The sequence below is a fragment of the Scyliorhinus canicula genome, chromosome 9 (assembly GCF_902713615.1).
Source record: "Scyliorhinus canicula chromosome 9, sScyCan1.1, whole genome shotgun sequence".
Taxonomy (NCBI): domain Eukaryota; kingdom Metazoa; phylum Chordata; class Chondrichthyes; order Carcharhiniformes; family Scyliorhinidae; genus Scyliorhinus; species Scyliorhinus canicula.
This window is the reverse complement of record NC_052154.1, coordinates 133376169-133404032: the sequence shown is the minus strand read 5'-3', so window position 1 is coordinate 133404032 and position 27864 is coordinate 133376169. Positions and strand designations below refer to the sequence as shown.

At 49.7% G+C, this 27864-nt stretch overlaps 1 protein-coding gene across 7 annotated transcripts in view; it reads right to left on the bottom strand.

Annotated features, from left to right (window-relative positions):
• myrf (myelin regulatory factor) overlaps positions 1-27864 on the bottom strand; it is a 380450-nt gene that overhangs the window by 144533 nt on the left and 208053 nt on the right. For all 7 annotated transcript variants that reach the window (XM_038807647.1, XM_038807649.1, XM_038807654.1 and 4 more), the window contains exons 3-4: positions 26053-26140; positions 17284-17631 (exon numbers count right to left, since the gene is read on the bottom strand). In XM_038807647.1, the coding sequence (XP_038663575.1) occupies positions 17284-17631; positions 26053-26140 (436 nt within the window). The remainder of the gene's footprint in view (positions 1-17283; positions 17632-26052; positions 26141-27864) is intronic.

Below are 27864 nucleotides of genomic sequence, written 5' to 3'. Positions count from 1 at the left end.
TTAATGGGTGTTTCTCTGGTTGGCAATCAGTAGCTAGTGGTGTCCCTCAGGGATCCGTGTTGGGCCCACAATTGTTCACAATTTACATAGATGATTTGGAGTTGGGGACCAAGGGCAATGTGTCCAAGTTTGCAGATGACACTAAGATGAGCGGTAAAGCGAAAAGTGCAGAGGATACTGGCAGGGCCGGCTCAAGGCACCGGCAACTCGGGCAGTCGCCCGGGGCGCCATGTGCTAGGGGGCGCCAGACTCGGGTCCCGCGCATGCGCAGTTGGGCCGGCACCAACCAGCGCATGCGTGGTGGCCGCACTCCCCCAGTGTGGCCGCACTCCCCCAGGGCGGCCCCCCCCGGTCCGTCCCCCCGCTCGGTCCGCTCCCCCCCCCCCCGCCTCGGGTCCGTCCGCCCGCCCTCCCCTCGGGTCCCCCCCCTGGTCCGCCCCCCCTCGGCCCCGCCCCCCCTCTCAGCCCCCACCCCCCCTCTCGGACCCGCCCCCCCCCCACCAAGGGCGCCGAAGTTTAGCTTGCCCGGGGCGCCAGCAACCCTAGGGCCGCCGCTGGATACTGGAAGTCTGCAGAGGGATTTGGATAGGTTAAGTGAATGGGCTAGGGTAGGCAGATGGAATATAATGTTGACAAATGTGAGGTTATCCATTTTGGTAGGAATAACAGCAAACGGGATTATTATTTAAACGATAAAATATTAAAGCATGCCGCTGTGCAGACAGACTTGGGTGTGCTAGTGCATGAGTCACAGAAGGTTGGTTTACAGGTGCAACAGGTGATTAAGAAGGCAAATGGAATTTTGTCGTTCATTGCTAGAGGGATGGAGTTTAAGACTAGGGAGGTTATGTTGCAATTGCATAAGTTGTTAGTGAGGCCACACCTGGAGCATTGTGTTCAGTTTTGGTCTCCTTACTTGAGAAAGGACGTACTGGCACTGGAGGGTGTGCAGAGGAGATTCACTAGGTTAATCCCAGAGCTGAAGGGGTTGGATTATGAGGAGAGGTTGAGTAGACTGGGACTGTACTCGTTGGAATTTAGAAGGATGAGGGGGGATCTTATAGAAACATTTAAAATTATGAAGGGAATAGATAGAACCAGGGGACATAGCCTCAAAATAAGGAGAAGTAGATTTAGGACTGAGTTTAGGAGGAACTTCTTCACCCAAAGGGTTGTGAATCTATGGAATTCCTTGCCCAGTGAAGCAGTTGAGGCTCCTTCATTACATGTTTTTAAGGTAAAGATAGATAGTTTTTTGAAGAATAAAGGGATTAAGGGTTATGGTGTTCGGGCCGGAATGTGGAGCTGAGTCCACAAAAGATCAGCCATGATCTCATTGAATGGCGGTGCAGGCTCGAGGGGCCAGATGGCCTACTCCTGCTCCTAGTTCTTATGTTCTTATGTTCTTTAACGAATGGTTTCCTGCAAGAAGCGCAGCAGGAGGCCATGTAATCCTCACTAGTGAGTGGAGACATGAGGCAGGATTTTCTGTTGCCCAACGGCGATATCGTAATCGTCGATCGGGCGGAGAATCAGCTCTGCACCCTGGGAAATGGTGCAATCGCATTGTGCACCGCGCGCCGTTGCAATGCCGTTGGCACGTCACCGGCCGGCCCTCCCGCGATGCTTTGCCCCCGATGAGCCGAGATCCCGATGGCGCGGGACACGTGTGGCCTCAGCAGTCAGAAACCCACGTGGCAGCTGAAGACTGTGTCCAGCGCCGTCACACTCGGCCGGGATCCATGCCGCTGGCCGAGGGGGCTTCCGCAAGGGCTGGGGACTGGTGGGGGGTGGCCAGGGTTTGATCTGTGAGATGGCAGGTCGGGTCCGCGCATGACCGGTGCCATTTTGTACGGCACAACTGTTGCATGTCGTCAGCCATGTGCATGTGCGGCTAGGGACCCGGCTATTGCTCTGCCATTTTCGGCACAGGAGCCGGGAGTTTCACCCGGTGCCGTTACTAACCCTTCGGCGGTCCCGGAATCGCTGAGGGGTCGGCGCCGATTTTTTCATTGTCAACCTCCCAGAAATTCTCCGTTCGAGCCGGCACTTAGCCGCTGAAAGGGAGAATCCAGCTCAAAGTCTCCAGTTTCTGGGAGGTCTCTCAATGCCTTGTTAGGGACAGAATGTCTGTCCACTTAGTACAAGGTAAATTACACGGTGGTGGAGGGAGAGGGGTCTCTTCAGGCTCCACTGGGATCCACACTGCAGTGACAGAAGGTATGTTGAAAGAGTGAACGTGTCACTGGACTCCACAAGGGCAGATGTTGAGCCATTGATGGGAGGCCAGAGCAAGCAATTTGGACCAAAGAGTGTCAACATAAAGGGATAGGGAGAAGCTGGAGTTGATAAGTTCAGCTCAGCTCTGATTGAATGGTAGAGCAGGGTGGAGGGGCCATATGGCCTACACCTGCTCCTATTTCTTACGAAAGCAAGGTAAGGTAAAGTTGCCATAGAACATAGAACATAGAACAGTACAGCACAGAACAGGCCCTTCGGCCCTCGATGTTGTGCCGAGCAATGATCACCCTACTCAAACCCACGTATCCACCCTATACCCGTAACCCAACAACCCCCCCCCCCCCCCTTAACCTTACTTTTTAGGACACTACGGGCAATTTAGCATGGCCAATCCACCATCTTTGGACTGTGGGAGGAAACCGGAGCACCCGGAGGAAACCCACGCACACACGGGGAGGATGTGCAGACTCCGCACAGACAGTGACCCAACCGGGAATCGAACCTGGGACCCTGGAGCTGTGAAGCATTTATGCTAACCACCATGCTACCGTGCTGCCCATAGTTCCAGATGAACATAGGCTGCTTTCCGCTTTGAGGGGGAGAGCTGACTGGTGGTGATTTAACCTGAGGATGACCACTCCTCAGGCAAGGGGCAAGGTTGAGAAGGCGGGGCCTTCATGAATAACCTTTCATGTAGTGTCGAGAGAATGGTAGCCGATACCCAAGGTTGGAGACAAGGTGGGGGGGGGGGGGGGGGGGGGGGGGGGGGGGGGTTGGGGGGGGGGGGCGGAGGAAGAAGGACTGCCTAAACTGGTTAGATGGTCACTGCGGTTTCTGGCTGCATTGGGTCAGTGGCCACCTTTGACCCCATATTAAGAAGGTAGGCTCACCATTGGAGAGACTCTGTGCAGGGCGACGGAAGAATGCCATCATCCCAAACCAAGCAGGCCTGGATTAACATCTTTGACAAAGTGAGCAGACGGAATGTGGGCTTTAGAAACTGGCTCAAGTGAAGAGAGAGGTTCAATTACCTTATTCACTCAGAACAGGTATTCAACCTTCAATAGACACAGCAGCTGAGGTGATGTATTGCTCCTGAACTTAGAAAGATTGTGGGCGACATTCTCCGACTCCCACGACGGGTCGGAGAATAGCGGGAGGGCCTTCCCGACATTTTTCCCGCCCTCCCGCTATTCTCCCCCCCCCCGCCCAACTCCCGACACGAATCGCTGCCGCCGTTTTTTTACGGCCGGCAGCGATTCACAGCTGTTCGATGGGCCGAAGTCTCAGCCCTTTACGTTGTTTTTACGAACGGCAAACAGACCTGGTCTGGCCGTTCGTAAAAACGGCGGGAACAACTCGCTTTTTATAACCATGGCACCGATTGGCACGGCAGTACCACGACCGTGCCAAGGGTGCCATGGGCCCGCGATCGGTGGGCACCGATCGCGGGCAGCGGGCCCGATGCCCGCGCACTATTTGTCCTTCCGCCGCCCTGCAGTATCCATTCGCGGGGCGGCTGAGGGGCATCCCGGCCCGTGCATGCGCGGGTTTCGCGCAAATACGCGATGACGTCATCCGCGCATGCGCGGGTTGGAGTCTTCCAATCCGCGCATGCGCGGCTGACGTCATATGACGCGTCAGCCGGCGCTAACTCCGGCAAGCGGGCTTAACGAAATTCGTTAAGCCCGTGATGCCGGAGCTTGCGGCGTCGGGCTGCTAGCCCCGACCGGGGACCAGAATCGGTTCCCGGTCGGGAAGGGGCGCGCTGGCGTCAAACCCCCTTACGATTTCTCCCGTTTTGGGAGAATCGCGCCCTGTGTTCCTTGGGTGCTTACTGATGCCTCAGCGAGGCTGAGTTATAGTGCTGCTGACGATTTGTTAGCACTGCTGCATGCTGCTTCGCATGTCACTAAGCCACTGGCATTGGTTGCTGAGGCCAGCAGTGCCTGATCTCTAATTTTTTTTGTCCTTTCCACAGAAATGGGCACAGAACACCCAAGAGAAGTCCAGACAGGAGGAGGGGATCCATACCTGCATGTCATCACTACAATGGAATAGGGAGTCATGGAGCTCACTACGGTCACTGACCACAGGGATTTTGGGGAACGCAGGATGGGCATCAGCGGCGGAGGTGCTGAGTGGGGAGTGCAATGTGTAGCCTACGGAAATGCATTGCACTCCAACCCATCTGACAGCTTACTGAAGACTGGGCTGCATTGGGGAAGCTCAGCACAGCAGAGGCGTCTGTTCTCAAAGGCTCGTTCTCATGGCCCCTTCTTGTGTTTCCCCCAGACGCTGATGTTGATGCAATACGACCAACTCCGTATTATCACCGAGGCAATTCTGCGAGAGCAGATCTCAGAACAACTTTGTCACATGTTACAAATGCACCACCCACCAGCACAGATACAGTTACTTCAGTGGGTCCTTGCGCGTGATTAAATATGGCGGCACTGGGTGATGAGCATGTTGTGGAAGTGCAGGAAGAGTAACAGTGCCAGAATCAGATATGGACAGTCTGCGTGACAGTGACTACCTTTGACATCAGGATAACATTTGATCAGATGTGGTTTCAAGGAGCCGGGCCAATGGGACTCAGGCTGCAAACTCACCCCTGGTTTGAGCACAAAAGAAGATGGCTGTGGTTGTTGGAAGTCAATCATCTCAGTCTCATGACATCACTGCTGGAGTTCCTCAGGGTAGCGCCTCGGCCCAATTATCTCCAGCTGCTTCATCAATGACCTTCCATTACAAGGACAGAAGTGGGAATATTTGCTGATGATTGCACAATGTTCAACATTGTTTGAAACTCCTCAGATACTGAAGCATACTGAAGCAGTCCATGTCCATGTCCAACAAGACCTGGATAACATTCGAGGTTGGGCTGATGAGTGGCAAGTCACATTTGCACCACACAAGCTCCAGGCAATGACAATCTCCAACAAGAGAGAATCCAACCATCTCCCCATGACATTTAATGGCATTACAGGGTCATCCACTATCAACAACCTGGGTGGTTTCCATTGACCAGACACTAAACTGGATTAGCCTGATAAATATTGTGGCTACATGAGCAGGTCAGAGGCTCGGAATTTATAACAAAAAAGAAATTTAGAGTACCCAATTATTATTTTTTCCAATTCAGGGGCACTTTAGCGTGGCCAGTCCACCTAACCTGCACACCTTTGGGTTGTGGGGGTGAAACCCATGCAGACACGGGGAGAATGTGTAAATTCCACACGGACAGTGACCCAGGGCCGGGATTTGAACCCGGGTCCTCAGCGCCACAGTCCCAGTGCTAAACACTGCGCCACATGCTACCCAGAGGCTCTGAATTTTGAGGAGATTAACTCACCTCCTGACTCCCCAAAGCCTGTCCACAAGGCACATTTCAGGAGTGTTTTGGAATACTCTCCACTTGCATGGTTGAGTGCAGCTCCAACAACACTCAAGAAGCTTGCACCATCCAGGCCAAAGCTGTCTATTTGATCAGAGCCAACCTCCTGCCTCCTGGGTTGCCTTGATCCACTACAGTTCGATTACCGTTGCAACAGGTCCACAGCCATCTCCATGGCCCTGCACTCAACACTGGAACACTTAGATAATAAAGACACCTATGTCACTCTCGTATTTATTGACTACAGCTCAGCCTTCCTTCAACACCATTATTCCGACAAAACCCCTCTCCAAACTCCGTGGCCTGGGCCTCGGCTCCTCCGTCTGTGTCTGGATCCTGAACTTCCTAACCCACATCCCACAATCAGTAAGGATAGGCAACAACACCTCCTCCACGATCATCCTCAACACTAGTGCCCCACAAAGCTCTGTCCTTAGCCCCCTACTATACTCCTTATACACCTATGACTGTGTGGCTAAATTCTCCTCCAACTCGATTTTCAAATTTGCTGATGACACCACCGTAGTTGGCCGGATTTCAAACAATGACAAGACAGAGTACAGGTATGAGATAGAAAATTCGGTGAGCTGGTGCGACGACAATAATCTCTCCCTCAATGTCAACAAAACGAAGGAGATTGTCAGCGACTTCAGGAAGCGTAGTGGAGAACTTGCCCCTGTCTACATCAATGGGAACGAAGTAGAAAGGGTCGAGAGCTTCAAGTTTTTAGGTTTATAGATCACCAACAACCTGTCCTGGTCCCCCCCATGCCAACACTATAGCTAAGAAAGCCCACCAATGACTCTACTTTCTCAGAAGATGAAGGGAATTTGGCATGTCAGCTACGACCCTCACCAACTTCTACAGATGCACCATAGAGAGCATTCTTTCTGGTTGTATCGCAGCTTGGTATGGATCCTGCTCTGCCCAAGACTGCAGGAAACTACAAAAGGTCGTGAATGTAGCCCAGTCCATCACGCAAACCAGCCTCCCATCCATTGATGTCTATAATTCCCGCTGCCTTGGAAAGGCAGCAGCATAATTAAGGACCCCATGCACCCCGGACATACTCTCTTCCACCTTCTTCCGTCAGGAAAAAGATACAAAAGTTTGAGGTCACGTACCAACCAACTCAAGAACAGCTTCTTCCTTACTACCGTCAGACTTTTGAATGGATACCTCGTATTAAGTTGATCTTTTCTCTATACCGTAGCTATTACTACATTCTGTAATCTCTCCTTCCTTTCCTATGTACGGTATGCGTTGTCTGCATAGCATGCAAGAAACAATACTTTTCACTGTATACTAATACATGTGACAATAATAAATCAAATCAAAACAAAAAGCCCATCCATCAATTTAAACATTCACTCTCTTCACCACTGATGCACAGTGGCATCAGGGGGTACCATCTACAAGGTGTACCACAGAGTCTCATCAAGGCTCCTTTGACAACACCTTCCAAACCCATGACGTCCACCATATAGAAGGACAAGGACAGCAGACACAAGGGAACGCCACCACCTGAAAATTCCCATGCAAGCCATACACCGTCCTGACTTGGAGCTCTATCACTGTTCCTTCACCGTCACTGGGTCATAACCCTGGAACACCCTTCCCATCAGTCCCCAGACCATTCACCTGGGTCTCTGGATTACTAGTCCAGTGATATTACCACTACATCATCGGTGTCAAGAATGGGGGCAGGAAGCATGGGCGGAATTCCCCGACCCCCCGCAGGGTCGGGGAATCGCCCGGGACCGGCGTAAATCCTACCCCCGCCGTGGCCGGAATTCTCCGCCACCCGGGAATCGGCGGGAGCAGGAATCACGCCCCGCCGGTTGGCGTGCCCCCCACGGCGATTCTCCTGCCCGCGATGGACCGAAGTCTCGCCGCTGACAGGCCAATCCCGCCGACGTGGTTTAAACCACCTCTGTGCTGGCGGGATTGGCGGCGCGAGCAGGCCCCCGGGGTCCTGGGGGGGGCGCGGGGTGATCGGACACCGGGGGGTGCCCCCACAGTGGCCTGGCCCGTGATCGGGGCCCACCGATCGACGGGTGGGCCAGTGCCGTGGGGGCACTCTTTTTCTTCCGCCGCCGCCACGCCCTCCACCATGGCGGAGGTGGAAGAGACCCCCTCCACCGCGCATGCGACGGTGGTGACGTCAGCGGCCGCTAACGCTCCGGTGCATGCGCGGACCAGCGAATGACTTTCGGCCAGCCCCGACGCCGGGCGTGTAGCGCCAAAGTCCGTTGGCGCCATCGGTGGAGCGGGAGCCACTCCGGCGCGGGCCTAACCCCTAAAGGTGCGGAGAATTCCGCGCCTTTGGGGAGGCCTGACGCCGGAGTCATTGGCACCACTCCGCTATGCCGGGACCCCCCCGCCCCGCCGGGTAGGGGAGAATTTCGCCCCTTGTGTCAGCATTTTTGCTACCTCTGATCCTACCATGGAGGATTCTTAAAATTGAGGCATATTGTCTATACTTAGAATCATAGAAATTACAATGCAGAAGGAAGCCATTCAGTCCATCGAGTCTGCCCTTGGAAAGAGCACCCCACTTAAGCTTACACCTCCACCCTATCCCAGTAACCCAGCAACCCCACCCAATCTTTTTTGGACACTAAGGGGTAATTTAGCATGGCCAATCCACCTAACTGCACATCTTTGGACTGTGGGAGGAAACCGGAGCACCCAGAGGAAACCATGCAGACACGGGGAGAATGTGCAAACTCCACACAGACAGTTACCCGAGGTCGCGATTGAACCCGAGATCCTGGAGCTGTGAGGGGGCAGTGCTAACCACTGCGCTACCATGCTATACTTAAACAGAAGCAATCTAAACGTTGCTATGGTAACTGTTGCGGACGAAGGCAAAGACTCCACAAGAGGCCAGGCTGACTGGATACAAGTCTCTTTATTCCACACTAGTCACAACAATCACTCCTCTCCACACCCCTCAGGGTCGCCTCCCCCGACCTGCTCCCAGGTCAGGCTTTATATCCTGTGGTGGGTTTCTCCAATTGGGAGGATGCTCCGCTCCCTAGTTACCTGGGTGGCTCATACTGTGAGGTATCGGAGACGAATCGGATGCATTACAAGGTCTTTCCTCGTAGGGGGTTGAAAGAGTAACAACAGGAAAAAAGTCTTGAAGTTTACTGACAGGCTGACGAGATGAAGGGAAGGAGGTAGTATAATGAGAGAGAGAGTCAAAAAGACAAGTAGACCACCTCATGGATCAAAGGATAACAGCCAGCTGGCCTGTAGCTGAAATGGTTGTATTTCTGAGCCCTTGTTTCTAGGCGCACGCTGTACCGGGGGCTCGGCCTGTACCTACATTATGTCTGATGCAGGCGAACTGGTTGAACACAAAGAAAAATGAAAAAACCTGCATTTAGGTTCCACCTTTCACAATTTCAAAAAGTCCCAAAGTGCTCACTCCCAATGAAGTATTTTTTATTGGAGGGTGGTCACTGTTGCAATGTTGGAAATTCAGCATCCCATTTGGGCACAGCATAGTTCCACTAACAGCAATGTGATTATGACCGGTAAACTGATTTCTGTTGATGATGGTTGAGGGATAAATATTAGTCAAGGCAGCAATAGAGCTGCCTGCTTTTCGTCACATAGTGCCTTGGGATCTTTTACATCCACTTAAGAAAGCAGACATGGCCCTGGAGTTTAATGAAGGACTTCCCTGCACTACCCAGAAATAGAAGTGCGTTCATATCATTTGTCTAGAGCGTCCTTCATGTGTGCTTTTCATGCCGGTTTACAGCATAGGAGAGACAAGGAAATCAGACTCATAGGGCACAATTCTCTTGCCGCGTTGTGCTCCAGTGAGAGTACAATGCGGCCGGAGAATCACAGGAGAGGCCTTCAGCAGACCTCCCGACAGCCTCCTGGCTTGGGGGAATCACCGAAGTCCCGCGAGACATTGGAGTCGGAATTTTTCCCCAAATGGGCCTGCCCAGACGCCGCTCCCGGATGCTTTTACCTATCTGCCCGGGATCCACCGGCCTCCCTCAATTCCCTGGCACCCCAGAGAGGCCACAGCAGGACAAGGATCAGCACTGGTCCACACAAACCTGGACCAGGCGGAATGGCACCCGGGGGGGGGGGGGGGGGGGGGGGGGGCTCCCGGGCCAGCAGAGACATCTCCTTCTCAGGGTAACTGTGAGGAGAACACCTCAGAGGAGAGCTTTGAGGATGCAACTGTTATAGTCGTGGCACAGCTGTCACCCCAGCCTCCACCAGCGCAGATACACACCCCTCGGTGGGAAATGTTAGTGGTCAGGTCTCTGGGACACCAGCTGGTGAGCATCTCGCTGCTGCTGATGTACATCTGGTGGAGGTAGGAACCCCCAGGCGAGACAGCAGTCGGAGGTCTTCTGGATTCAACGCCTGATGCTGAGCCTCTGAAACAGGGTCACCTGGGGCTGATGGTGACGATAGGGACCAACCTGCCAGTTCAGAGGGAAATGTCAGCGTCACTTCAGCAGATCCCTGGCCGATTGGAGGAGTCCCAGAGGTTACAGGTGCAGGAGATGGCGCCGGCAATGAGTGGCACAGAGGCCAACACTGCTAGGGTGCCGACCGCAGTGGAGAGCCTGGTGCACAATATCGGCACCATAAGGGAAGGTGTCCAAGGCGCCACGCAGTCGGTGACGGCCATGGCTGAGTGTCTCGGCATGTCTACCTCGCTGGGGGATGTCACCCAGCACCAGGCTGACCTTGATGAGGTTCTGCGGGACATGTCCCGCTCTCTGATGGGAATGGCCGAGGTGTTACGGAGCTTGTCCGAGTCACAGGTGGGCATTGACAAGGTGCTGCAGAGCATGGCCCAATCACTGAGGAGCATCACCAAGAGTGTCGACATGATGTAAAGGACCATGGGGAACCGCCAGACTGGCAGAGCCAGATGATGCAGGGGCAGCCCGGGCTCGACCCTGCTGCCCTTCCGTCCCAAGGAGAACCCCAGGGCCCTATTAAAACCGACCGAAAGTACCAACACAGACCTGTCCCATGAGGCGGCGATGGTGGCCACGAGCACTCCCAAGATCCACCCTTCTGATGAGGCCACATCTCGGGGTCAGCACACGGGACAGGGCGGCATGGATGTGGATGCGCGTGTGCGTTGACAAGTGAGCTGGCGCCCCACGGCCCCAGAGGACGCCCACCAGGGGCATCGAAGGCCACAGGATGAGGTCAGGTAAGCAGCTGGCTGCCCCACCTCAGATGTGGATTCTGGGGACACACCTAGACATAGTGGTGGAGCTAGGAGGGCCAAGCACTTCAATGATCACTAAGAACACCGGGGGAGGGGGGATGGTGGATGAAGAGGTGGGAGCAGTGAGGGGTGGGATGCACCATCAGGAGAGTGGGGACATATATTAAACAATAAACACTCTTGTGTACAACCAGTAGGAAGCCTGTCACTTTCTTCTGCAATGCATCACCGCATGCAGGTAGTGGGTGTGAGCAAGCACTCAGCAGAAAGCAGGGGTCAGATTATGGCATAGATTGAGGAACACCAGCACCCAGATCTCTGCAGGTTATCTTCACCCCCTACCCTCGACAGTGACCCACTAACAGTGCCGACACAGTCCCAGCATCCTGGAGTGATGTGACACATACCCTGGGTGGATTGGAAATGGGGGTGGTGGGTGAGAAAGGATGCGACGATGGACCAGGTCACGTCCAAGGTGAATCGGGCCAGTATGAGGGCCTCCCAGGCCCTCCAGGCTTGCCGGAACCTCACCGCCGCTGCCTGTTCCACTTGGCCTCAGGTTCTCCAGCCCCAGCCCCTGCTGGTCCGGCGTCTCCTCATCATCCACGTCCCCGCCCCCTCCTCTTCCTCATCCTCCACCCATGTGGCCACATGTCCCTCGTCACCAACCTCCAGCTCATCCCGCCGCTGCTGTGCGGAGGGCACAGCAGACCACAACAAAGCGGGTGACCCTCCGGGCGGTGTACTGGAGGAGCGGTTGAGGCATCGAAACTGCAACTTGAGGGGCCCGATGCACCGCTCAATGGCACCCTAAACATTAATCAGCCTTCATAATTGAGTTTCAATATCCTGTTACACAGTCAATACTAATTGAAGATTGGAACAGATGTGAGAACATCTGCAATAATGCTCAGTATTAACTTAAGAAAGAAATAAATACAAGTGTATATATCTTCCTTTAACTTCTCCCAGGCAGTAAGTTGCTGTGACTAATGATGTTCCCAGGTCTTTGGCACACTATGGGCTGTGACTGTGTTGCGCCGGTGCAGATCCAGGAGTGCCAGGTGAATAGCGGGAGCGGGAAAAATCGGGATCTGTGGCGGGCGCAAACCATTTTACGATTCACCTGGTCCGCTCCCGATGGCAAGCTCCAGATCTCGCCCAGGAATGGCGAGAATATCATTAACCCTTATTTGCATTCATTTCAATCTCATTAAGGAGATTGAAGTCGAATGCAGAGGGTATCCCAGGAGTTACCTGATTCCACAGCAGGAAGTCAGGCGGGCGTCGTTTATTACTCCTTTGCAAAAACGTGAAGCTGGCGCAATAGCGACTGAGAGAAAGTGAGGAGGTGAGTTGCCCTTTCATAGATCATAGAATTTACAGTGCCGAAGGAGGCCATTCGGCCCATCGAGTCTGCAATGGCTCTTGGAAAGAGCACCCTACCCAAGCCCACACTCCCGCCCTATCCCCATAACCCAGTAATCCCACCCAACACTAAGGGCAATTTCGGAAACTAAGGGCAATTTAACATGGCCAATCCATCCAACCCGCACATCTTTGGACTGTGGGAGGAAACCAGAGCACCCGGAGGAATCCCACGCAGACACGGGCAGAACGTGCAGACTCCGCACAGACAGTGACCCAGCGGGGAATCGAACCTGGGACCCTGCAGCTGTGAAGCAATTGTGATAACCACTATGCTACTGTGGGCTCAGCAGACCACAACAAAGCGGGTGACCCTCCGGGCGGTGTATTCCATTTACCGGCAAGCATCTCAAGGCCACCAGAGCTGCTGACCCAGTGCTCGGGGGGGGGGGGGGGGCATTTAGCGGGTTGGGGATGTTCGGGGGCTGGAGTGTTCCAGGTCAGGGGTCATGGCTGGGCCAGGGTGTGGTGAGGAGCTTTGCATCTGTGAGACCTTCAAGCCATCTGTAAATATTGTGGAGACCCTTAGGAGCAAGCTCAGCTGCTGCTTGTCAGTCCCACCAAACTCCCCCAAGACAGAGCCTTGCTGCAGCTTCTCTCCTGAAAGTCAATTTCACTCCCTTTGACTGAGAGCAGCCTCAGGCTTCACAGCAGAAGGCTATTTCAAATGAGGAATTAGTCTTGTTTGTTGTGAGAGCACTTCACACTCTCAAGTGCCACCTTGAAGGCACAGGTGCAATGCCTCAGAGGATGATTAGTGCATTCCAAGTCCAGTAAACGTTGATGTCTGAGTAGCGTGCCTGTACTCTAGGAGCATCAGTACCATAGAGGCAGCTGCCAACAATTAAACACTAAAGAGTGGGGCATCACCACTGAGGATCCTCTCATGGCTAAAGGGTAAGTGTGTGGACAGCTGAGCACGGCCTCCCTAATGTTCCCAGCAGAGTCTGGGGCCTAGGGGCTCCTGATGTGGCCGGGGGTGAGTGTGCAGAGAAATGTTTGCCAGCACAACTGGCTCACTGATTGGCACCCTAAGAGAAGGCAGGACAGTCATGGTAAGGGTGGGGGAGGCTTGGGGGATTTGAGGGTAACTGATTGTTGGTCTCTCTCCTTCTCCCATTCCTTCCAGATAAAAAAATATTTGCTGGTAACACTGCCCTTGCGGTGCTTGTGTCAGCCAAGGCGGGCAGACGCTGTAGACGGCAGGAACACCAGCGCACACCGGAGGAGGACCCCATGTGCAGGGGGGCATTGCACACCGTGAAGACTGTAGCCACCTGGGTTGGCCACTTCCCGAGTCCAAAATGGAGATCCGCTAAGAATGCAGGGAGAAATGGCCAAGCGCAGGAAAACAAGCTGGTGCAAAGTTTCCTGTATATTAGGACTTACAGAAACCCAGACAGAACCGAAACCAAAAACCATCTGCATATTAATGAGCGATCCCCGGGAACAATTGGTAACATTAAGAGTAATCAAGACCAAACCAGACTCCTCGGCGCCAGCAGGAGCCAAGACAAAGGAAGGCCAACGGACACATAGGAACCGCCCAGCGATCAGGGATCAGCTCCAGTATTGGAGAAATCGATCCAAGTGATCAGAACTTAGTCCAATCAATTGGAACCAAGTCCGGGGTCTGCCCAAAAGGGCACGAAGCCCCTGGGGACTATAAAATAGAGTCCCCAAGTTCAGTTCGTCCTTCTTGGCAGGGTCTCTCAGCAGCTCGAAACAACCCTTGACCGTGACTCTCAACAAGGAGAGACCTGCCTAGCAGCTGCACCAACCAAGTAAGTGTTCAGTCAACGCACGCTACAAGATAGGTGCTCCTAACTACCAGTCCATACCAGCTTGAAGCCTGCAGACTCAGAATCGAATGAAAGGCCATTTGTTCCCCATACCTGGTGGGCCAGTTTCCAAAGCTATGAATTGGCCTTTTAGTGTTAGAGATAGTCTAGTAAGTAGTGTTTTATGCATGAGTAGCAATTGACTGTGTATTTAATAAATGTGTTTTGATTTGAAACTTACTAACTGGTGTATTGAGTTATTGATCAGCACTTGAACTTGAACCTTGTGGTGGTATCATAAAGATACCTGGCGACTCTAGAGCAAGGTGATTAAACAGAGTAAATTAAGTACAAACACAATTAGCAACAAGACCCGGCCACCCGTCAGGCTGAGGAGCGTACCAGAAGGGAAGGCCAGTGATGGCCCAAGATATACAGGCGCCGTTGTTCCTTCCCTGAGCTGACGGACAGCATGAGACTGCCTCTCAGCAGAGACACAATGCGCCTCTTCTGCCAGGTCCCCATGGAGGAGGAGGACACCTGGTCCCGGTGGCCACCAAGATCATGGCAGCCCTAAACTCCGATCCATCAGATCATTCCAGGAATCAAGTGGGGACCTGTCTGACATATCGCAGTCATCTACCCATAGATCCACCTGGGAGCTAATGGATTCTTCGTATGCCCGGGCAGCAGACTATATCACCTTCAACCTGGACCAGGCCCACCAAAGATGCCCGAGCTACAGGATTTTCCACCATTGCCAAGATGCCCCTGGTCCAGGGGATGATTGATGCCACGCATGTCGCTCTGTGAGCACCGAGGCATCAGGGAGTACCCTATATTAATGGGAAGGGATTGCACTTCCTGGATGTTTAGATGGTGTGTGACCATGGCCTCAGAATCATGCACATGTGCGCCCGCTACCCTGGGAGTGTGCATGACAACTCTCTTCAGAGGGTGGAGCTTGAGGGTCTCTGGAGGGACCATGGCATCTCTCCTCCTGCTCCCTGCACCTCTAGTTCCTCCAGCACCACATCCTTCGCTGCACAACTCTCTCTCTCTGTCTGGGTCTTCAATGAGCAATAATTTACATTGCAGCAACATTTAAACAACTTTCCCTTGAGGTACAGCCTGCCTTCAGAAAGCGCTGTATCACACATTCCCCGGCGACCCGAGAATCCTGCCCGAGGTCAATGGATTTCTCCATTGTTGGAGTCTCGCCTGTGGACTTTGTGCGACGGGCGGGGTGGAAGAATCCAGCCCTCTGTCTTTCTCTGCTTAGTGACGCTAAAAGTCTGTGGGGTTCTGACAGCCTTCCACTGAAACTCTGACAAGAGGCTGGAATAAACCCGGTTTTATTTTAGGTTTGATTTATTTTCTGTAGTTTATGGAACTAAAAATAAATGTTAATCGGCCATTCTATGAAATGCAGGCGTTACGTCCATTTGTCATTAAAAATACTCTAATAAACTTTACCCAAAACAAGCTTTTGAAATATGTCATAGATTATATTTCAAATATTTTTTGAAAAACAACTCGGCCAAACCTGTTAGAAATTGCACTACATACGCTCGGACTGCACAACCTGCACTCAATCAGTCACTCACGCATGTTCTCCTATTCAATCCGATCATGGCTGATTTCTACCCCAAATCCATTTACCCATCTTTGTTCCATATCCTGTTATACTATTATTAACAAAAATCTACTAATTCTGGTCTTGAAGATTTCAGTTGACTCAGCAAAGACAGGGAATTCTAGATTTTCATTATCCTTTGTGTAAAGAATACTTTTAAAAATCTTTCATTTTGGCATCGCTGGCTAGGTCAGCATTTATTACCCATCCCTAATTGCCCTTGAGAAGATGGCAGTGAGCAGCCTTCTTGAACCCTTGCAGTCCATGTAATGTAGGTACACCCACACTGCTGTTAGAGAGACACTTCCAGGATTTTGGCCAATGGGCTGTTTTGTCCTGGATGTTGTTGAGCTTCCTAAGTGATGGTGGAGGTCCACTCATCCAGGCAAGCAGAGAGTATTCCATCACATTCCTGACGTATGCCTTGTAGATGGTAGACAGGCTTTGGGAAGTCAAGAGATGAATTACTTACCACAGATTTACAGCCTCTGACCTATCCTTATATCCACTACATGGCTAGTCCAGTTCAATTTCTGGTCAATGGTACATCACTGTTACTTCACAGCGCCAGGGTCCCAGGTTCGATTCACGGCTTGGGTTACTGTCTGTGTGGAATCTGCACGGTCTCCCCGCATATGCATGGGTTTCCTCTGGGCGCTCTGGTTTCCTCCCACAAGTCCCAAAAGACGTGCTTGTTCGGTGAATTGGACATTTTGAATTCACCTTCAGCGTACCCGAACAGGCACCGAAATGTGGTGACTAGGGGATTGACACAGTAACTGCATTGCAGTGTAAATGTAAGCCTACTAATAAAGATTGTTATTATTATTAACCCCCCAGGATGTTGATAGTGGGAGATTCAGTAATTGTTAGGCCATTGGTTGGGCATGACCATTGCCTGGCATTGTGTGGGGTGAACTTTGCTTGCCACCTATAGCCCAAGCCTGAATGTTGTCCAGGCCTTGCTGCATATGGGCGCGGAGTATTCAATATCTGAGGAGTTACAAATGTTGCTGAACATTGAGTAATCATCAGTGAACATCCCCACTTCTGACCTTTTGATGGAAGCAAGGTCATTGATGAAGCAGCTAAAGATGGTTGACCCTCAGACCCTATTCTGACGAACTCCTTCAGTGATGTCCTGGGACTGAGATGTTTGGACCTCCAACAACCACAATCATCTTCCTTTGCACCAGGTATGACACCAGCCAGCAGAGAGTTTTACCCCTGATTTCCATTGACTTCAGTTTTGCTATGGCTCCTTGATGCCATACTCAGCCAAATACTGCCCTGAGGAGAGGCTGAGACCTTCAATAATAAAAAGGGACCAAAAAGACAATTCAGTGAACAACTCTTACGTTATTGTAAGCATGTTATCTTTAGATTTTATTTGATGCTATATGTTGGATGCAGGATTTTTGGTTGCTATAAAAAGAAGAAGATAAAAATTATTTTTCATCAGCATTTTGAATGATTTGTGCTGTAACAAGCAATGGATTGTGGTAAGTCTAAATGTTTAACATTAGAATTTCCATTCAAATAAATTCAAGTGTGAAGTAATTTCACCTACCCGGGTGCATAGGCGGGTTTTGGTTCCACTTTGATAGCAGTTGTGTTGCTGTTCATGCAATGGGTGCTGGGATAACTTTTGGTTAGGATTCCACTGTTACCGTTGCAGTTCGTATGGCTGCTGAGATTTGGGCCACAAGATCCAGGGTTTGGCACGAGACCGCTGTGTCGAGCTGCCGCTGGGATGCAGCTGCTGGTTACATGGCAAAGGTGGCTGACTCCACTGGTGGAAGGACTGTTTAGGTGGCCTGTGTTCACAATGGCGCTGGGGATAGAATGGCCAACTGGAGCACTGCCGGATACATGGGGATTGGAATAACTTACTGAGACTGGAAGATCTGGAAAACAGCTGCAGGGAAAGAAATCATGGGATATATTACAGCAGATTTCTTTGATAAATGACAAACATGACTATTGTATTTAACAAAGATATACTTCTGATGACCCCTATGTACTTTTAACTTTAGGCTACCAATGCTTTATCTAGTAAATTGATAGAATTGCCATAGTAACTAGCAATCGCAGAACAGTCTCTGGTAGTTGGCACAGACATTTTTGTTGGCCGATTAAAATAGGCACTGATAACATGTTGTTATTGGCTATTCTCCACTTAAGGTCAGTAAGAAGTCTTACAACACCAGGTTAAAGTCCAACAGGTTTGTTTCAAACACGAGCTTTCGGAGCACGGCTCCTTCTTCAGGTGAATGGAAAGGCTTGTTCCAGAAATGTTTATATAGACACAGTCAGAGATGCCCGGAATGCGAGCACCTGCAGGCAATCAAATCATCAAAGATGCAGAGAGAGAGGTAACTCCAGGTTAAAGAGGTGTGAATTGTCCCAAGCCAGTTCAGTCGGTAGGCCTCTGCAAGTCCAGGCTTGTTGGTGGGGGCCGAATGTAATGCGACATGAATCCCAGATCCCGGTTGAGTCCGCATTCATGCGTGCGGAACTTAGCTATAAGTTTTTGCTCAGCAATTTTGCGTTGTCGCGTCTCCTGAAGGCCTCCTTGTAGAATGCTGACCCGGAGATCAGAGGCTGAATGTCCTTGACTGCTGAAGTGTTCCCCAACTGGAAGGGAACAGTCCTGCCTGTTGATAGTCGCACGATGCCCGTTTATTCGTTGTCGCAGTGTCTGCATGGTCTCGCCAATGTACCACGCTTCGGGACATCCTTTCCTGCAGCGTATGAGGTAGACTACATTGGTCGAGTCGCACGAGTATGCGCCGCGTACCTGGTGGGTGGTGTTTCCCCGTGTAATGGTGGTGTCCATGTCGATGATCTGGCATGTCTTGCAGAGATTACCCTGGCAGGGTTTTGTGGTGTTGTGGTTGCTGTTCTGAAGGCTGGGTAATTTGCTGCAAACAATGGTTTGTTTGAGGTTGCGCGGTTGTTTGAAGGCCAGTAGTGGGGGTGTGGGGATGACCTTGGCAAGATGTCCATCCTCGCTGTGGAGAGCCCTTCATAACGCCCTGCCTCCCCACCCTTCATACCCGTCCACCCTCCTTTCATGGGCAAGGCCTCCCTCAGGCCGTGACCCTTGGCAGTAACACACTGGCACCTGGGCACCATGGACTTGCCACCACTCCTGCTAACTTTGCACTGTCACTGGGGCATCTTGACAGTACCAAGGAGCCCGTGTTCAAAGGGGAGGGCCAGGGGGCCACATATCCCTGACCACCCAGGGGCCTCCGATGGCCCAGGAGACCCCATGGTTGTGTGGCTCAGTACTAACGGCGCCCAGCTGGGGTCTCCCTGGGAATGTTGATTAATGCCGGGAGCCCGCTAGATCCCGGGTTAGCATGCCTAAGCAGGTTTCAAATCTGCTTACGTGTGCGAAGCTTGTTTCTGCCCATTGTGGGGCATTCCGTGATACCTGGGTGTATCTTGCAAGGTGTATTGGCTGTTGGAAATCCAGTGGGAGGCCTTTCTCGACATCTACCGGCCACACCATGCTCCTGTTCGGGTGCAACGCGGCCGGTAAAACCCGCACAGAGCCATACTGGCAATGACTGTGAGTCAGAAAATTGGGAGTAATATTGTAAGCCTATTCCCACTACTGCAATCCCTGTCAGGAAAGACAAATAACAAAGAAAAGTACAGCACAGGAACAGGCCCTTCGGCCCTACAAGTCTGTGCCGATCATAATGTCCTAACTAAAAGAACCCTTCTCCCCTTACTCGGTCCATATCCTTCTATTTCCTCCCTACTCATGTACTCATCGAGGGGCCTGTTGCTAATGTGCCTACTCCCACGACATTCTCTGGCAATGTGTTCCAGGCACCCACCACTCATTGTGTGAAAAACATACACTGCACACCTCCCTTAAACTTTCCTCCTCTCACCTTGAACCTGTGCTCCCTTGTAACAGACACTTCCACCATTGGAAAATGCCTCTGACTATCCACCCTGTCTATGTCTCTCATAATTTTGTAGACTTCTATCAGATCGCCCCTCAGCCTCCGTTTTTCCAATGAAAATAATTCTAGTTCATTCAACCTCTCCTCGTAGCTAACACCCTCGACACCAGGCAACATCCTGGTGAATCTTCTTTGCACTCTTTCCAAAACTTCCACGTCCTTCTGGTAATGTAGTGACCAGAACTGCACGCAATCCTCCAAATGTGGCTGAGCCAAGGTTTTATATAGTTGCAGCATGGTTTTCCAAGTCCTTTACTCAACGCCCCAGCGTGGGCGGCAAAGTAGCACAGTGGGTAGCACTGTTGCTTCACATATCCAGGGTCCCAGGTTCGAGTCCCGGCTTGGATCACTGTCTGTGCGGAGTGCGCACATTCTCCCCGTGTCTGTGTGGGTTTCCTCAGGGTGCGCCAGTTTCTTCCCACAAGTCCCGAAAGTTGTGCCGTTAGGTGTATTGGATATTCTGAATTCTCCCTCTGTGTACCGAACAAGAGCAGGAATGTGGCGACTAGGGGCTTTTCACAGTAACTTCATTGCAGTGTTGATGTAAGCTGATGTGTGACAATAAAGATTATTTTAAAAAAGGAGGCAAGTATGCCATATGCCTTCTTCATCACCTTGGCCACCTGTGTTGCCACTTTTAGGGAACTGTGGACCTGCTCGCCCAGATCCCTCGGTATGTTAATGTTCCTAAGGGTTCTGCCATTTACAGTATAATTCATACCTAGATTTGATCCTCCATCATCTTGAATTTGCCCGGATTAAACTCTATTTATAGTAATCTGTGCCCAAGTCTCCAATCTATCCATACTGTTGTATCCTCTGACAATCATCGACAACTCTGCCAATCTTCGTGTCATCCACAAACTTACTAATCAGGCCACCCACATTGTCCTCCAGATCATTTATATATATTACAAACAGCACTGATCCCTGCGGAACACCACTAGCTACAGATCTCCATTTTGAAAAACACCCTCCCACTGCTACTTTCTGTCTTCTATAACCAAGCCAGTTCTGTATATATCTAGCCAGCCCACACCAAATCCCATATGATTTTAGCTTTTGTACCAGTCTGCCATGTGGGACCTTGTCAAACGCCTTACTCAAGTCCCTATAAACTACATACACAGTCCTTCCCTCATCAATTATCTTTGTCAACTCTTCAAAAAACTCAATCAAGTTGGTGAGACATGACCTTCTCCATACCAAACAATGTTCCTTGTCACTAGCTGGGTTGACAGGTTTGGCTCTTTCCTGCGGTACAAATAGAACCAGGATAAAAACAAATGCTTTTCAGTGAATCTCCCAGGGAAGGAGCCAACCTGAGGAAGTTGCCTTTTCGCTTGCCCAGGTCTAGCTTCCACTATCTGGGAGTCCAGGTGGCCCATGACTGGGCCTCACAAAGTTAAATTTTGGGGACCTGGTTAGAGCAGTGAAGGAGGACCAGAAGAGATGGGATAACCACCCGCTGACTTTGGCTGGGAGGCTTCAGCCAGTCAAAGTGAACATTGTACCAAGTTATTTATTTTTATTTCAGTGCCTTCCAGCTTTCCTTTTGTAATCTTTCTTTACGTGGAGTCAATAGGATGATCTTGTCTTTTATTTGGGTAGGCAGGACCCCACGAGTCCATAGGGGCTTTTTCACAAAGGAATAGGCAGTCAGGGGGCCTAGCATTGCCCAACCTGTTATTCTACCTGCTATTTAGGGGTAGCAAGGTAGCACCGTGGTTAGCACAATTGCTTCACAGCTCCAGGGTCCCAGGTTCGATTCCCTGCTTGGGTCACTGTCTGTGCGGAGTCTGCGCATTCTCCCCGTGTCTGCGTGGGTTTCCTCCGGGTGCTCTGGTTTCCTCCCACAGTCCAAAGATGTGCGGATTGGGTGAATTGGCAGTGTATACCATTTGTAGGCTGCATTACAGCAACTCACTAAGGCTCCTTAGACAGCACCATCCAAACCTCTGACTGGTACCATCTAGAAGGGCAAGGGTAGCAGATACATCGGAGCACCACACCTGGAAGTTCCCATCCAAGTCACTCACCATCCTAACTTGGAAATATATGGCCATTCCTTCACTGTCGCTGGATCAAAATCCTGGAACTCTCTCCCTAGCAGCAATGTGAGTGTACCTACACAACATGGAAGGCAGTTCACCACCACCTTCTGAAGGGAAATTCGGGATGGGCAATAAATGGGGCCTAGCCAGCAATGTCCACATCCCTTGGATAAATTCAAAAAATGCTGAAGACAGCAGTGTGATCACTGAAAGGCAGTTTGACCATGGACAACTTCACAGATAAAACTGGTCCTCTCCTCAGTCAACACCCACCAAGTTTCCAGTGGGAATTACTGAGTAGCCAATATTAGCAGAAAAGCAGGCCATACTTTAACCTTCCCCAGCCCTAGCCCAAGGATTCTCGGTCTAATTGTAGCATCCTCGTTATCATCTTCACTTGATCAGCTAAATCAGCTTGAACTAGATATAAAGTTACTGGCCTCTGTATGTCAGTGACCCACTACATTTACCCACCATGCTCTCTGAGGCCGACAGGGAACTGTACACATACTGCAGTGAATGTCAGTGAAAGTTAGCTTCAATGCTGGTAAATGACTATCTGAATGTGCTGTCAAACCTTTATTCACATCTCCATAAAACAGCAGATATTTGACATCACCATTACTCTTGATAAAAACAGGAGCTTTAGAACATTATTTCATAACAACTGTACATGTTCCAATGACAGAAATTTGGGTTTATAGAGTTACTTTGCTGCTTGCTTTTTGAGCAGAGTACATTATATTCTCTCAATGTTTTCTCATTGTCTTAATCTTTTTAGTAATTCAGTTAGTTTTGTGATAGATACCACACGCTTAAAGGTTAAATGTGTCAGATTAATAATTAAATGCCAACCTGTAAAACCCGCCAAACTGACCATTTCCAGAAATGTCCTTTCAGGAAAGTAAAACCTTTAAAAAAGTTGCATTGTGGTACCTTATTTGCTAAGATTCTTTTGGAACAAGCGAAATAAAACAGAAAACTTCAGCTCATCTTGAAAATGTTATGCCACAGGTTTGTGTTCAACAGAGAATGAGAGAACACAACATTTGAATGGTTGGTTTTGACAGCATTCATTATCTCTGGTTCAAGTGATTGCTACTGAGAGCCTCCAGTGCTTAACCAATCTGAATGCTTGATATTGACAATCTCTAGTCCCAATGCAAATGGTGATTTTTTTTCCCTTATGAATCACTAAAACGGTGGCATAAATGGGTGATTTTCCAACTATGCACATCTACACATGCTTCACCTGCTGGGAGCATCTATTAGAAACTCAGGCACAATCATGCTAACATTTTCAATCTGCACTTCCAGCAAGCAGGCTTTCCGTCAAGATTGCCTACTCTGATAATTTCCCGCCTGGTTTGAAATGCTGTCATCTTAAAATGCTGTTGGTTGGCATGTAAGCCCAGGTCATTACAGATATCGTGGGGCACCACAGTAGCACAGTGGTTAGCACTGTTGCTTCACAGCGCCAGGGACCCAATTTCGATTCCTGTCTTGGGTCACTGTCTGCCTGGAGTCTGCACGTTCTCCCCGTGTCTCCGTGGACTTCCTCCGGATGCTCCGGCTTCCTCCCACAGTCCAAAGATGTGCAGGCAGGTTAGGTGGATTGGTTACGCTAATTTGCCCCGTAGTGTCCAAAAGTTAGGTGGGGCTGCTGGGTTACGGGGATGGGGTGGAGGTGTGGGCTTAGATAGGGTGCTCTTTCAGGGGCCGGTGTAGATTCGATGGGCCGAATGGACTCCTTTTGCATTGTAAATTTTCAAACAGATGCAAAGAGAGTTTGTACAATGTTAATTTTTTGAAGCTTGCACTATGCTACATTAGCTGATAAAACATACAAAAATCGAACTTAATTTTTGCAAATACTCAGCTTTTATATATGTATTTTCAAAACTATGTGAGGGGGATTTTCGGCCATCCTCGCCCGCAGGAACTTCCCACCAACTGCGAACCCCCACTGTAGGTTTCCCGGCAGCATGCAGTAAGTTCAATGGGAAATCCCATTGCCAGCGACGGGAACAGATGAGTAACTCTGGTGACAGCCAAGAGGCGCAGACTCGATGGCAATGGGGAAGAGCATCCCTAAACCCTTGGGTAAAACATTCTATAGGCAAACAGTGAGTTGCCATGAAGTCTGTTATGCAAAGGGATATTACCAGGACAGACACCTCTTAGGTTATGAAATCAGTCTTGTAGCACTAATCATGTAATGGAATTCCTCAGGCACAGAATTTTTTTCAGTACAACAAGCAATGTTTTTTTTAGATATTTAAAAGGCAAGAGATTTAAATGCCTTCACAGCTGATTTTTAACAGCTTCCTTGACAGTTCCAATGGGCTTGACAGTTCCAGTGAGTTTATCCACCTTTTAAGCATGTCCACGTTTAACAATCCCAGAGGGCACCTTCACTCTCCAAAGTGCACTCTACATTTCTCAAGGGGCCCCTCATCTCTCTGAAACTGTCCCGGTACCATAACCATCAGGTCACCGTGTCCAAAATAGCACCCACCCCCCACCCCCATGAACTCCAATAAGTTTCGACCTGACCTATGAAGTGTAATGTGCACATGTTGTATTTCATATTCCCACCTTCAATCAGATAAGACTGTTGCAGCTACAATTTAATAGTTTACAATGTAAACCATGGATGTACAAAGTTTATCCACCCTATTTCCAACCCTTCAGCCCCACCCTATAAAATGGCTTTTGGAGATGGGACTTCTGGATACAGGCCTGAGAAGCAAATTTCAAAGTTTCAAATGGACAGAGCGCCACTCTATCTGTATGAAAAATGTCTCTTTACATTCCAGCTCTATTTGAAGGTTTCCCATTTCAGATGCTACCACGTCCAAGAGGATTTTTTAATTAAACCTTTTGTATTGTGAATTGAATTGACTATTAGAAAAATAATAGGACTGGTCATTGTCTTAATGATGTTTAGTAAAGTTGCTCATTGACTTATAGTCATTTTAATACGAGGTAGTGCAACAGCTTTAAGGCCAGGTCTTTACATAGAAATATATTCACACAAGGTTGGAATTGAACAGGGCCCCTGGCGCTCTGAGGCAGAAGTGCTAATCACTGTGATGCCCCCTTTTTTTAAATAAAAAATTACTGAGCACTGGAACAGTAGGTTGATTTGTACAGTGCTGACCCCTTGTAAGCTGCAGAGTTATAAAAGTACATTACTGTAAATTGTGCATGGTGAAACCTGTCTCCAAAGAAGGAATTTTCATCTTCAGTCTCAGTAACCTGTGTTCTCACTTTCCCCCCCATTTCCTTTGATTCCTTTAGACCCAAGAGTTATATCTTACTCTTTATTGAAAACATGCAATATTTTGGCCTCAACTGCATTCTGTGGTAGCGAATGCCACAGGCTCACCACTCTCTGGGTGAAGAGATTTCTCCGCATCTCAGTTCTAAATGTATCCGGAGACTGGGACCCCTGAACTCTCCCGCCATCGGGAACATCCTTCCTGCATCTACCCTGTCTAATCCTGTTAGAATTTTATAGGTTTCAATGAGATCCCCCCTCATTCTTCTGAACTTCAGCGAATACAATCCTAATCGATTCAATCATACGTCAATGGCACCATCCCAGAAATCGCTGCACTCCCTCTATAGCAACTGCACACAATATTCCAGGTGTGGTCTCATCAAGACCCTGTATACTTGCAACAAGACACCCCTGACCCTGTACTCGAATCCCCTCATTATGAAGGCCAACATACCATTTGCCTTCTTCACCACTTGCTGCACCTGTATGCTTACTTTCAGTGACTGGTGTACAAGTACACCCAGGTCACATAGTACATTCCCCTCTCTCAATCTATAGCCATTCATATAATAATCTTCCTTCCTGCTTTTGCCACCGAGGTGTATAACCTCACATTTATCCACAATATATTGCACCTGTCATGCTTTTGTCCAGACACTCAATGTGTCCAAATCATACTGAAGTATTCTTGCATCATCTTGACAGCTTTGTGTCATCTGCAAATTTGGAGATACATTTAGCTCCCTCATCTAAATCATTAATATAAATTGTGAATAGCTGGAGTCCTAGCACTGATCCCTGCGACCCCCCACCGGTCACTGCCTGCCACTTGGAAAAAGATCTGTTTATTCCTACTCGTTGTTTCCTGTTTGTCAACCAGTTTTCTGGTCAATGGGGGTCAGGCCATGGTTAACACAACATTAAAAACACCTGATGACTTAGCTTATAAGTGCATTGCCAGTTATGGTACCGATCCATTCATGTCATGTCATAAGGTCACTGGGTGGACTTACATGTCTGTGGAGTCTTCCTTACTGATGTATTCCTCCAGAATACTTGTATCAATGTTGGATGTATCGAGAGCCCCATTGATTTCGTGTCCTTAAAACAGAAAGAGATATTGATGTTACCTTTAAAATCATTATAGCTTTCAGTTAACCTGTGAAATAAAATGGTACTTTTAAACAGGAACATCAGTCCATCAATGATGCACAAGGCACCAATTGTTAAAAGGTTGTCCCCTAACTACCTTCCCTAGGGCACCTTTTCCCTCCCAGTCCTCTGTTCGTGGAGGCAGGCTTACCCTACTTTGAGGCACCTTCCTTCCCAGATCACTGGGACTCCCAGTTTATTACTGCACACTTTCTCTCTCTCTCGCTCTGCTACAGTGCAAACATTTCCAAATGTACACATTCTTTCTTTATCCCCATATTTTTGGCAATGACTCACTAACGAGTATGATTAACCACCTAAGAAACTCTGTGTTACTGGTCATGGGCTCTGTGGGTTTTTGCATGGCCGATCTTCGACTGCACACTTGGCAGGTGCTTCTGGAGGTGGAGTCAGTCCTTGAAGTCTGGATCGCTCGTAATCCTTTCTGAGGCCCCTTTTCCAGGCCTCCTCTTGCCGGCGGGTTGCCCAAAGAATTGTGCCCTTCACTATCAGCGTTCCCCGCTGAGGCCCCTTATACAACACAAGTCGTATTGTATAGCCATGTATTTCTCTCTGCTGCGAGTGCCGGGACTTTGTTCCCATTTAGTTGAATCAAGCCCTCTCTTTTGCGAGAGTGGATACGTTGATGTCATCCGCATATTGAAGTTTCACAAGCAATGTCAGTGTTGTTTCCTTCTTCGATTTTAAACGGTTAAAATTGAAAAGTTTAATGTCCATCCTGCAGACGATGTACACTCCACTGGGTAGCTTGTTCTTGATGAGGTAAAGGACGGTGGCGATGGAGATGGAGAAAAGTGGGGGGTACGATGGCACATCCTTGCTTGACTCCAGTCTTGACCTCGAAGTTTTCTGTCTTATTTTCATCGGTGAAGACTGTTGTGTACTGTCATGGAAGAGTCAGATGATGTTGATGAGTTTCTCTGGACAACCCACCTTTGACAGGGTCTTCTATAGCACGTCCCGATTGACTGAGTCAAAAGCCTTGGTCAGACTGATGAAGGCCATGTAGAGTGGTTGATGATGCCCTTGGCATTTCTATTGAAGTTGCTGAGCATGGAAATCATGTCCGCTGTTCCACCGTCTGGTCGAAAGCCACACAGAGTTTCGGAAAGGATTTCTTCAGAGACTGGGAGAAGGTGGCTGAAGAGGATTCAGGGACAATGATCTTTCTGGTGATGGAGAATAGGATGATTTCTTGGTAGTTCCCCCAGTCCACTTTGTCTCCTTTCTTGAAGATGATGGCAATGATGGCGTCCCTGAGATTGACAGGAATTTCTTCTCTGCTCCAGGTTTTCAGCAACAGCTGATGGAGATGACGGAACTTGGAATGTCCCCATGTACCCCTCCTCTGATCAGGGATCCTTTACCTTAGTTCATGATGGCAGTTCCCCCTCCCCCTTCACAAACACACATTGCTACCCCCAATAGATCACTCCCCACTCCCGTTCTTGAGTCCAGTAATATTTTAAACGCTACATTTACTGATGTAAGTGATGTAAAGTCAGTTCATAATACAAGTGCAGTTGTTAGGATATCGGACCAGACCACAGTTTTTGCTTGGATACTGGACAAGAAGTCCCAAACAATTTTCAATTTGTAGAACTGTGAGGAAAGAATACTTCATCCCAAGAGTGATGGTCTGGATTCTCCAC